General features: G+C 48.0%; 2 protein-coding genes across 5 annotated transcripts in view; both read left to right on the forward strand.

The window, feature by feature from the left end:
* Window positions 1-12,129, forward strand: part of LOC109250094 (neutrophil gelatinase-associated lipocalin-like) — a 74,063-nt gene that overhangs the window by 25,606 nt on the left and 36,328 nt on the right. Inside the window, exons 1-7 of one of the 4 annotated variants that reach the window (XM_019420998.2) lie at window positions 7,548-7,720; window positions 8,242-8,378; window positions 9,777-9,856; window positions 10,000-10,119; window positions 10,341-10,439; window positions 11,130-11,160; window positions 11,283-11,478. The exons of 2 other annotated variants lie outside the window; for them this stretch is intronic. In XM_019420998.2, the coding sequence (XP_019276543.1) occupies window positions 7,583-7,720; window positions 8,242-8,378; window positions 9,777-9,856; window positions 10,000-10,119; window positions 10,341-10,439; window positions 11,130-11,149 (594 nt within the window). In that variant the 5' untranslated portion in view covers window positions 7,548-7,582 and the 3' untranslated portion in view covers window positions 11,150-11,160; window positions 11,283-11,478. Of the gene's footprint in view, window positions 1-7,547; window positions 7,721-8,241; window positions 8,379-9,776; window positions 9,857-9,999; window positions 10,120-10,340; window positions 10,440-11,129; window positions 11,161-11,282; window positions 11,479-12,129 lie in introns of those variants that run through there. One more of the 4 variants, XM_053908327.1, reaches the window with a different exon arrangement.
* LOC128772483 (neutrophil gelatinase-associated lipocalin-like) overlaps window positions 1-12,129 on the forward strand; it is a 38,462-nt gene that overhangs the window by 4,765 nt on the left and 21,568 nt on the right. The window lies entirely within an intron of this gene.

Raw genomic sequence — 12,129 nt, forward strand, 5'->3', positions numbered from 1 at the left:
CTGAGATCCTAGAGGGAGGTCACTGCTGGTTTAAGGACTTGTCAGTGGGCTGCAGGCAGTAAGGGGATTTAATTTTTCATTTGCCTTAGTTTCCTACATCAACATGGCAAGCAATTAAATGCCTTTCCTTTGTTCTTGGGTAGCCAGGAATGTGTGAGAAATATGTCACATATTCCACGGCGGGGGGGGGGGGGGGGGTTGTCAGCCTGTTTTGTTCACAGTTGCCTCAGATCCTCATCATATCACCCCTGATCAACTTTGACCCTTAAATCTTTAAGTTTGTTGAAGGAAGAAGGTCTCATCTTCCATAGCTTCTTCCTGCTGAATAGGGGCATAGAGTTGTCCCTACCTATGGGTCATTATTGGTCCATAGGGGAACATAGGTCAGTCAAGGTGAGGCAGCTGAATCCAAGGTGGAAAACGTTGTATGAACTTGCTTGAGTAGAAAGGATCATCTCTTGGCTTGAAGTTATTGTAGTGATGGAGTCTTGGCACCAGGCAGAGAGACTTGGGAGAAAACAGCAAAATGTAAGTAGAATAACTAGAAAGATCAGCTCAAATGAAAAGTCTTTGGTAGATAACAAAAATCCTCCAGTTCAAGAGTTTACCCAATCACTGAAGGAAAGAGAGGAATTGTTTAATGTGCCAATTTGAGTATTCTTGTTGTTAGAAATTCAGAAATATTTCTGTAATAGTGTGGAATGTATACATAGCATTTTGTATTTATGAGAATATAACGTCCACCCTGTGTAGCACTTAAAACACCTATTGCCATTCTGTTTTGTAGAAGCGTTTTATGCATTTTAGTTATTTTAGTATTTAGTAAAATAATGGTATTTAGAGTCATTTAAGACCTTAACCATGTAACACGTGGTGTATAGCCATCATATTGACTCTGTTTTGTTTAGTAACCAATCAGGTAATTAAAAAGAGGTACTTTTATAGAAACAAGACAAATACTGGTTAGTGATTACAGCAGATTACAAACCCAGTCTCTCCCAGTACTGCCAGTGAGCTTTTTTTTTTTTTAGATTTTAGGCTTGAAGCATCCTCAGATGCTTTTGGGAACAGGCAGCAGGAATCAGATTGGTCTTTATGGTTTTTAACTCAAATATCTGTGGTGATCCTTTTGAATGGCCTGTTGTAAGAAGGAACTGTTAGTAGAAATTGGGAAAGGAGGATGAAAAGGAAAGGTACAACTACCCTAGGAGAAGTCTGAGGTCTTCTACAGGTTCACAGGAATAAGAAGGCAGATTAGTTTACTCATTGAATTCCTGGGAAGGGGATACAGGTTTTATTTAGATATAGGAGCCCATGAAGTGTGCCCCTCTAATTTACTGCAGTGGGAGTACATAATATGATCCAGTAGAAGCCCTTCCATTTTTTAGTTAAATCCCGTTATAGTAGGCTTTCCATCCTTTAAATAAACCAGGTGTTTTGGGTTTATATGGTGTGGGTTTCTAATAACTGTCAGATCAGGTTTAGGTAGGATATGTTTTGCATGTTCATTTAGAGATTTAGGAATTGCAAACACATTTGAACAGTTCCAGCATTTACCCAAGCAATACCACCTAAGGTGTATCATTATTTAATACGACTTTCATTTAACATACCAAATAAAAAGGCCTCCTTGGTCAAAAAGACTTTTTTTACAATTTAAATCCGGGGAAGTTTGTCAAACCTTAGAAAGTTATAGTGAACATCTGAAATAGAATTCAGTTCATTACAAATCTTAAAGCTTTAAATTATGTATTTAACCAAGATGGCAATATGAGATTCCAAAGGCAATATATAGGGTTATATACTTGTTAGCGAAACTTATCTCCTTTAACAGTGAGAAGTTTTTACTGAATGATCAATGACCTGATAAAGACAAAACCTAAAGCTGTGGTTTTCCCAGGAGACAAAAGAGAAAAAAAACCTTTGTATACTATTTTTATTTATTTTTTTAACCAAGAGCCGTACAATCCAAAGAAAACTTTGTGTTTTGAACAGAGAGAAAAGCAGAATTTCAACCTTATACTGGTGTACTTTTAAAAATCCATTCTGCAACATAGTCTGCCGTAATCACACATAAAATTCCTTTCCAGGGGCGCCTGGGTGTCTCAGTCGGTTGAGTGTCCCACTTCGGTTCAGGTCATGATCTCACAGTCTGTGAGTTCAAGCCCCGCCTCAGGCTCTGTGCTGACAGCCTGGAGCCTGGAGCCTGCTTCGGATTCTGTGTCTCCCTCTCTCTCTGCCCCTCCCCAGCTCATGCTCTGTCTCTTTCTCTGTCAAAAATAAATAAACATTTAAAAAATTTTTAAAAAATTCTTTTCCAAAGATTTCCCTTCATGAACCTTCTATGACTTTCCTTTGCATTCAAATTTTGTCCCAGGCCATTTTTCTCCAAACCAGTCTCATTTAGGACAAAATTACTTTCTTTTACCTGTAACAAAAATATATATTTCCATTCCTTCTCTCTTTTTTACACATTCATACTTTCTTACATATAGAGTTGCTTTCCTTATTTCCATCAGTCTTAATTATGCTTAGCAGAATTTTGACTCTTAGCAACCTTAGTGTCCAGCTGAGACTAAGTAGCAACCATTTGTAAACCGTTACACCAGAATCCTTTAGATGGCAAATCCATGAATCAATTAAGCTTAAACCATGTTTTACAATAGACCCAAATGTTCTTAGTTTCTCTGCAATAAGAAGTCAAAAGCAGAAACCTATATTCAGTAATCAATGCTTTAACACTCCATTCATTCTATTTGGAAAAGACCTAGATATCCAGTGAATTCAATCCCATTTATCCAAGTGTCAGATTACCAAAGACTATGAAAGCTATCTTAACAATTATCCGTGAAAACTTTGAGATACATATAATTACCCTTTATTTTAAGTCATCTTTTTGCTAACAAATTGCAACAGAGACAACATGAGTTTGACCTTTAGGAAACCTTGGTAGAAAAAAATTTTCATATTTAATGCTGATAACTCTAAATACATGTCTATCTTAGTTAAGCAACAAACTTAAATAAGCTTTAACACTGAATACGTTCCACCTGCGTTCACTTTGAGGACAATCAGTTTGTTCCCTATTGTCACATTTTACCTGGGACACCAATGGGGGAATCTAAAGTGGGTGATCCAAGAGGGTGCTCATCGCTCCTTGACATCGTGGGTGGGAGGATGGTATAGAAGCCAGTTTATGTAGGTCACACAGAGGGTGATGCAGAAACAGGAGGAGGGAGAAGGGAAGGCAGAAGAGGCGAAATGCCAGAGGAAGAGAGAGAGGATTTCTGGTTCTAAACTTTGTCAGCTGGGAAAGAGGAGACACCATGTTTGTTTGTTTGTTTGATTTCCACCAAAGTGGAAATAGGGAGTCTGTGTCAGGCTAGAGAAGACAAGGGATTTCCTTGAAACAAAGGGCGTTTGGGCAGCTGCTTGGGAATAGTCTTTAAAATCCACGTCTCAAGGTAGACTACCCACTGTTGGCTCCAATTATAGCCGGTAACTCAGGAGAATGAGGGAGAGACTCCCACATCTATTAGGAAGAGGAACAGAGAGAAAGAGTCAGCATCCCCTCTGTCAGGGAGGGTCTTTGCTTCCACTAGCACCTGAATTCCATCAGGAGGAGGACTGTTAGGACATCCACTATGCCCGGAAGGGAGTTTACTAGCCAAACACATTTGGGCAAGTGCATTCTGCAAGAGGCTTTTGGTCCAGGTCCTGACTTAGATCTGTGAAGGCCTGGACCTAGGGTACCCCTGTGCATTGATTCTGTTTCCTGCAGAAGAGCTCTAGCTGCTAGATTCTCTTAAGGCCATACACAGTTACATGACATCAGCCCTTTCCTAAATTTTGCAATCCAATTTGTTTCCAGTGGGTTAAAAATGCATCCCAAGGAGGAGTCCTTGGGGACTGAGAAGCTCCCATCCTCTTCCTAGAGAGAGAAAAGTAGAGAAGGCCCATTACCATGAAAATCCTGCCCAATCACCAGGTGGCAGCACCCGTGCAGGATACATCAGAGGTTTCTGAGGGGTCAAAGTGACCGGAGGCATACCTCGAAGCAAATCTCAATGATCACCAACCAGCCTTTAAGGGCTTCTGTAGGAGGGATGGTGGTGTCCCCCCCACTTTCCCTTTTCATCCTAGCCTACAATCGGTGCCAGCAGATGGACCTACTTTGCCTTGCTGAGAAGCTGAAGACAACATCATTTTTAAATCATGGAAAACACTGGAAAAGTTTTATAAGCTGGAATTGCCCAATTTTGTAATTTAAGTCCTAGTTAATAGACGACATTGACAAAAAACTGTGAAGACTGAAACCCATCATGATCTACTCTACATGCCAACACATACAGTCTTTACAGCCAGCTTCCTGGGAAATGGTCCCCAGTTCATCAGGGTACTGGTTTTGCAGGCTTCTAGGGGAGGTCCCACAGCCAGAACTGGTGAGACCAGGGATGTGGATGGGATCATGCTAGACCAATGAGGAGGAAACCTCACACAGGAGTCTTAAGATTGGCAGCCATGTTAGTCACTTAGGTGGCTGTCCTGTGCCCAGGACAACTATGTATAAGGACAGAAATAAAGAGAGGGCACAAGTTTCTGGATCTTTTTACCATTCCGGCCTGGGGATTCACTTCCAGCCAAAAGACAGGCTCTCTCCTCCCCATAGAGTAGCCACGGGCTACAGGAGTACAGCCTGAGCAATAGACAGGAAAGTGTTCTAATAAGACCAGACTCCTTGAAAAGCCCCTGAAATAAGAGTAAAGGAAGCAAAGAGAAAGTGCTCACCAAGTTTGCACTGAAGCTCTGAGTCCAGATGAAAAGACCCACACCCCACATTGGAGGCCAAATGGTGAGGTTATTGAGTGGGGTGGGGAGGGTTCCAGAGCTGACAGCCAAGAAAGAATTCTTGAAGATGTCTTGGTGCAAAAAAAAAAAAAAAAAAAAAAAAAAAAAAGATTTTATTAAAACATGAAGACAGGACCCATGGGCAGAAAAAGCTGCATTGAAGTTGGGAAGAGTGACTGTTTATATACTAGGAAGTTAGGGGAAGTAAAGTCAAAAGGGAAGGAGGCCTCCAGAAGGAGTCTGACATGCTAAAGAGGACTCCTAATCTACCCTAGGATCTGCTACTGTCAAGCTTAGGTTGTTTTACCTCTATTAAGGCATTTATATTTAGGAATGGTAGGGGGTTCTGGGAAAATGTACCCTGTATGTGCCTCAATTATTTGTCACTGGGCTGCAGGGTATCAGGAAATTTAATCTTACCTGCCATTTCCTTCTTGCCTTTCTTCCCCACATCACCATGGTGGGGAGGGTGTTAATAGGGGCTCCAGGAACCTGAGTCTATAGGCTTCTGGACACTAGACTATTGATAAGATTGTCTTTTGCTTCTAATTTACTAAGATATTTGTAAACTGATGGAGACTCATGTCCTGGATGACTGGGATCTCTATCAGTTAACCATGTGTTTTCTTTCCTTTCCTTTGTTCTTGGGCAGCCAGAGGAATGTCACACATATCCCACCTGAGAGTGGGGGGTGGGGGGCTCTAGCTTGTATATTATGCTCCCTATTCACCCAGAATTCCTTCTCTCTGGACCAACCACCCAAAGCCCAGGCTAGGGGAGCTGGTTCCCCTGCAGCAGGTAGACATGCTAATGAGGTCTCTGGGAGTCTCATTTGAGGCCAGTCAGCCCTCAGGTCAGCCTCAGGTCAGGCATTCCATCAGCTCTGGCCCTGGTGGTGACATCTAGGAGACACTGCCTGGGGGCTGGGGCCCATCACTGCCTCCCATGGACATCCAAGCTCCCATGAGGAAACTGCTTCCCTCCCAGACAAAGCTGGGATCAGCCATGGCAGGAACATTTCTGGGGGTCCAGTCCTATCCCTGGGCTCCACAGTTCAAGACTATGGCCAGAGATGGCAGATGAAATCAGTGATCTCTCAAGGATGAGGCTAGTCCTTGCACTCACTGTGACCCAAGGTTCCCAGTGTCCAGAGTAGCAGGGTAGAGAGCCCCCCTTGGGGTGCCAGCCCCCCCACCCCACTTCACATAGTGCAGATGCATGTCCCCATTGTCCCCCACCAGGAAGGAACTAAAGGCCAAGTCCCTTAGGGGCCAGCTGAGGTCTGGGTTCACCCTGCCAATGGGGCATGGAGGAGGGGAGGGGCTGATTCTTGATGGCAATGAGGGTGCTTTTGAATGGTGGGTGTTCAGAGATGACAGCCATGAAAGGATTCTTGGAACATCTTTTGTTCAAAAAAGGTGATTCTATTAAAGCACAGGGACAATAGTCTTGGGCATAGAGCTATACTGGGGCTTTGAAGAGTGACTGGTTATAATCCATGGGGTTGGGGGACATAAAGTCAAGAGGAAGTTTCTAAAGGGATTTTCATATGCTCAAGTAGACTCCCACATTACTGGAGGCCTAGATGTTGTCAAGCTAATGTTGTTTTACCCTCTAGCAAAGCATTAACATTCAGACAGTAAGGAATTCCTGGAGAAATGTTATACTCTGTATGTGCCTCAAGTTTGTCAATGGACTGTAGGTTTTAATGAAATTCAATTCCATCTGCCATTTCCTTCTTGCCTTTGTTCCCCATATCACTATGGGAGGGAGGGTGATGTTGGGGCTCCAGGAAACTGAGTATAGGTTTCTGGCGATTAGGCTATTGATAAGATTCCCTTTTTCTCCTAACTTACTAGGACATAGGTAGACTGATGGAGAGTCACGACCTGCAGGACTGTAATCTCTCTCAGCTAACCATTTGTTTTCTTTCTTTTCCTTTGTTCTTGGGCAGCCAGGAGCGCCTGAGGATTGTCACACAGATCCCAACTAGGGGGAGGGGGATGCTAGCATGTGTTTTCCCCTCAGCTTACCTTATGTTCCCTCATCAGGAACACTCCCAGGTGAGCTGTTGGGAGGTGCAGGGAGCAGAAGCGTGTCTCACACTGTGCCAGGGCCTGGGGTGGGTCCCTGGGAGGGCCAGGATCTGGACTCCATGAGCAGCACAGGGTACACTCTGTCCTTCATGCCAGGAATGTCCTTCTCAGCTGCCTCCACTTCTGTTCCCCTTGGAGAACCAGAAAGCAACATTGGCTCCTTTGGTGTGAAGAATTCTCTGTTTTCACCAGGTGCAGGAAGGGGGTCCCACCACCCTTACCCCACCCCGCTCTTAAGCTCCAGTTGAGAGGCTCCTGGCAGTCAGACAGCTGGTCCATATCGAAGATCCCTGACCACTCACAGTGCTAACCAGAGGGAAGAGAGTGTGGAAGGAGTCACTGTCCCCTCCAGAGATGTGGAGATATGGGGAATGCACCCTCCCACCTCCTGGACCTTTCTGCCCCTCATCTTGCATAATTCTGACCTGAGGGAAAGGACAGAGAGCTTGCCATGATCCTCAGCACGAGTTGCTGGCAATTGCCTCATCCTTCCAGGATTTGGCAAAGGATAAGTTGCTCCACCCTGGGGTTACCTATTGGCCACAAAGACCATAAATAGCATCCCCCCAGAAGCCTCCTCACTCATCCCTTCTTTCAGGGAAACTGAAAGTGGTGCCTGCCTCCTTGGCCCTGAAGTCATGGCCTTAGGTCTCCTGTGGTTGGGCCTTGTCCTGCTGGGAGCCCTGCAGACCAAGGCCCAGGACTCCACCCCAAACCTGATCCCAGCCCCTCCTCTGCTCTGGGTCCCTGTGGAGCCTGTCTTCCAGGAACAGCTGGTAAGTGACCTGAAGGGGCAGCTGCAGGGAGACCCCTGAGAAGAGTGTCAACAGAGGGGAGGAGAGGCAGGATGGGCTCAGGCTTTAGCTCAGTCTGCTCTCTCGGGTGCCCTGATGGAAGGCACACCCCATGCCCCCATCCACACCCAAACCTTGCTGACAAGTGGGTCAGCTGAGCAGACTCCCCTTGTCCATACTCTCTTCCAAAATCTCCACAGTCAATGCCAGGTGGGAAGATCTTCAGGCCCTCTACATGATGAAGAAACAGGCTCAGGGATGCCAGTGGCCATTTGCCAAGTGTCACCTTGTCCCTGACACACTCAGGGCTCCTGCCTGGCCTGATGGGCTCCAGCTCCTGCCAGGCTCATCAGCCCAGCCTGTGTGGCCAGTCTGGGTCCCTGCAGTCCCATTAGAGGTACTTATGTTACAGGCCCAGGCCGCCTAGAAGTGCCTGCAGGGATGGAGCAGGAGGGCCCCCTGTGGCTGCCTCTGGCTCTGCCTATCATCAGCCCCCACTGTAGTTCCAGGGGAAATGGTACGTCTTAGGATTGGCAGGGAACGAATTTAATAAAGAAAAAGACAGCCAGTTGAAGATGTATACCGACACCTTCGAGCTGAATGAAGACAACAGCTACAATGTCACCTCTGCCCTGGCCTGGTGAGAGCAACCACTGCCTAGAGGAGCATGGGGTGCTGAGAGGACTGCCGTGGAGGTACAATAGGCAGACTGATGTCATAGCGAAGGGGTGACCAAAGCTGAAAGATGATCATTCATCCTACCACTGGGTACTGGATCCCTGTATTTATTCCTTCTTTCATTCACTGGATCAACATTTCTCAGTCACTTCAGCATAGACACATGACAGTTCTGCGGATGGACACAGACTGTCATCAGGAAACAAGACAAAGAGAACAGGGTGTCCTAGAATGGGAGGAGGGTCACTGGATCCAGCCTAGAATCCCACCTAGGGCTTTGTCAAGAGCTTCCAGGGAGGTGGTCTGTGGGATGGGCCTTAGGAACCAACCTGCATCAGAAGGAGGTCTGGGACCTTCGTGGCAGGCTGCTGGACTGAGTCAGAGAGAGCCACTTCTTCAAGAAACAGCAAGCCATTGCATGGTTGCCCTGAGCAGGAGCTGATGAGCAGTCTGGAGGGGGGGGGGTGGCCACCCTGGCAGGAGCCTCAGGTCCTGGTGAAGAGCAGGTGTGGCTGTAGCAGGGAGAAGAATGATGGTGTGCAGCCCAGGAGGCTGATCAGTCATAGGTGGGAGAGGACCAGAGCAGGGGTGGGTTAGGACCTAGAGAGGGGAAGCAAGGCTTACCCAGCTCCTCTGGGTTTCTGGCTCTGGCACTTGGGGATGGGACTAGAGCATCTGTCATAGAAGGATCAGAAGAAAGACAGATGCTGGGAGATTGGCTCTGGGGTGCCAGGGGACCAGATGGGATGCAGGTGAGAGGTCAGGCTTGGTCCAACAGCTAAGGGAGTCTTTGGCATCCAGCAGACTTGAGCCTTGGTGGTGATTTCCCCAGGAGAGGTTACAGCAGGAAGACACAACATAAGATAGATGACAGGGTGCCTGGGTGGTCAGTTGGTTAAGCATCTGAGATTGACTCAGGTTATCATTTCATACTTTGTGGGTTCAAGCCCTGGGTCGGGCTCTGTGCTGACAGCTCAGAGCCTGGAGACTGCTTTGGATTCTGTGTCCTCCTCTCTGCTACCACCCACACCCCAGTTCATGCTCTGTCTCTCTATTTCTCAAAAATTAATGAACATCTAAAAAAAGTTTTTTTTTAAAAAAGAGTAAGTGACAAATGCCTCATGTGGGAGAGAGAATATAGAGGAAAACCACCAAAGGGAATCAGCCCAGAAGAAGGAAGGACAGTAGGTGCAGAGAGAGAGTCTGAGTAGGTCAGGTGTCTCAGGGCAGAGTTGGCAGGGACAGGCAGGGATGGGCTTAACGGGGAAGAGCCAGACCCATCTGAGGGGTGGGATGCGGGTCTCCTGCTGTGGCATGGTAGGCTGTCACCCTCTTATCCACCCTTCTCTTGCTTCCACAGGGACCAGCGCTGTGACCACTGGACCAAAATTTTCACCGCAAATTTGCATCTAGACCAATACACCGTGGGCAACATTGAGCGTGAGTCCTCAGTGGGGTGGGTCTCTGGGGGCAAAGACCTCCCTGCTGCTCCACACAGATGCCATTCTGTGGAGTCCAGGTAGGAATCAATAGCTCCCTCTGCCTGGCCAGGGCACGCAGATCCCTCACCATCCACCATGCAGGTTACACTGGAATCCAGAGCTACACTGCACAAGTGGTGACCACAGACTACAACCAGTTTGCCATTCTGTACTTCAAGAAAGTTTACGACAACCAGGAGAACATCAAGGTCGTCCTCTATGGTGGGTCTTACACCTGGTGCGACCCGGTTCTTGTTCATGCTGGGGGAGAAGAGGCCCATCGCATCCAGCCCTCAGGTCTCCTTCACTCTGAGCCCCAGGGAGGTGGGAGAGAGGTCTTTCCACAGAACCCCTCATGAGGAAGGGGTCTGAGTCTTTGTTCACGTGTTCGACAATCATTATGGAGCTTTCACCAGCCACTAACCAGCCATTCTTGGCCACAGGGAGGACCAAGGAGCTGCCTCCTGTGAAAGCAATCTTCATTATCTTTGCCAAATTCCTGGGCCTTACCGATGAGCACATCATCTTCCCTATCCCCAATGGTAATCACCAGCTGGGCAGAGGAGAAAGGCACATGGGGACTGTCCAGGATGTTGCCTCACTAGGGAAGAGGGGAGAGGAGGGATGAAGGCCCCTGCTGTGGTCACTGGAGCCCCAGGAGCCACTTCAGGTTCAGGAAGACCCTGCCACACCCAGGGTCCTGGTTCCCATGTGTTCTCCCTCACACTAGCTCAGACCTGCCCACATGAGTATTGCACACGTGGGACAAGTTTCCTCAGTCTCCTTGCCTGGCCACCTCCCCCTCCACCCAGTCCTGTTTGTCCTGGGCCAACTCCCTCTTTGCCTTGAGGCTGGTTCACCACTGACTTGGCAGGCACCCTTGTCCTCAGGCATCCTGGTCTGGGCAGGTGCCTCCCCAAGGCTGAGGGTGTGTCAGGACTCAGCAGGTAAACAGGCAGAAGGCTTGGTGCCCAAGCAGCAGTGTGGCTGGGCCTCACCTGCCTCCTTTGGAGAATGGGTGTCACCCAGGTCTGCTTGTCCTCAGGCCTCTCCTCCAGTCTCCTGACCCATCATCCAGTCCTCTGCTGTACTGTCTATGAAGGGAACCCCTAGAGCTTCTGTAGCTAGACTAGGCTGAGGCCCAGGGTAGCCCAGGGGCAATGCCGGGGCCCTGGAAGTCAGTGATCCCACACACACACCCCTATCCATGCTGACCACTTTGTCCCCCACAGATCAGTGCATCGATGAGTGAGCAAAGGTGCGGTAAGTATGGCTGGAGAGGGGGCTGATGGAAGCCAGGGTGCAGCTGGGAGGGGGTCCCAGATCTGCCTTTGTCCCACCTGCCCAGCACTGCTGCCCTCTCTATTCCCTTGACTCCCTCTCAGGTGCTCTCTGGCTCTCTCCACCCCATCCTCTCATGCCGACCTCTGCCCAGGGTACTGCCCAAGTGTTCCTACCAGCCTGGACAGCCCTGAGAGAGCCAGGAGACCCTTCTCACAGCACAGCCCACCAGCTGCTCCCCAGGCTGCCCAGCTGACAGAACTCCTCCTTGGTTGCTAAATAAACACATGTCCCCCAGTCCCCATTCTGTTCTCCTTGACCTCTGAGCCTTCTGAGAGAAAAAAGAGCAAAGGACAGGCTTCTATTAGCATCACTGCCAGGAGCTGTGATCCTCAGAAAGGGATTGAGGCCACAGAAGCAGTGTCCAGCTCTGACTGAATACTTCCAGCTCCCAAATCCAAGACCAGCCCCAGACCAGCGGCAGCCCTCAGTTCCCCTTGCCTCCTAGCACACTGCTGGGGCACAACTCACACCCATGTTCAGCCACCAGCTGAATGGTCCAATGGCAGAGGCCCAGCCAGGGTCAGGCAGCTGGAGAGGGTTGGGGGGGCTGAGTTGCTGGCACCCCCACTTCACCAGAATTGAAGTTTTGGGGTGATTGGGGGTCTGGAGCCAAGGGCCAAGAAAGAATTCTTGAAGACATCTTTGGTGCAAAAATGTGATTTTATTAAAGTACGGGGACAGGATCCATGGGCAGAAAGAGCTGCCCTGGGGATGTGAAGAGTGACTGCTTATATACTCAAGTTGGAGGCAGTAAAGTCAAGGTAGTTTCCTAAGAGATTTTCATATGCTAAAGAAGATTTACAGAATACTGGAGGCCTAGCTATTGTCAAGCTAAGGTATTTTTCCCTCTAGCAAACATCAACATTAAGACAGTAGGGAGTTCCTTGA

This window comes from Panthera pardus, unplaced genomic scaffold, assembly GCF_024362965.1.
Source record: "Panthera pardus isolate Hobbes unplaced genomic scaffold, ASM2436296v1 HiC_scaffold_20, whole genome shotgun sequence".
Lineage (NCBI taxonomy): Eukaryota > Metazoa > Chordata > Mammalia > Carnivora > Felidae > Panthera > Panthera pardus.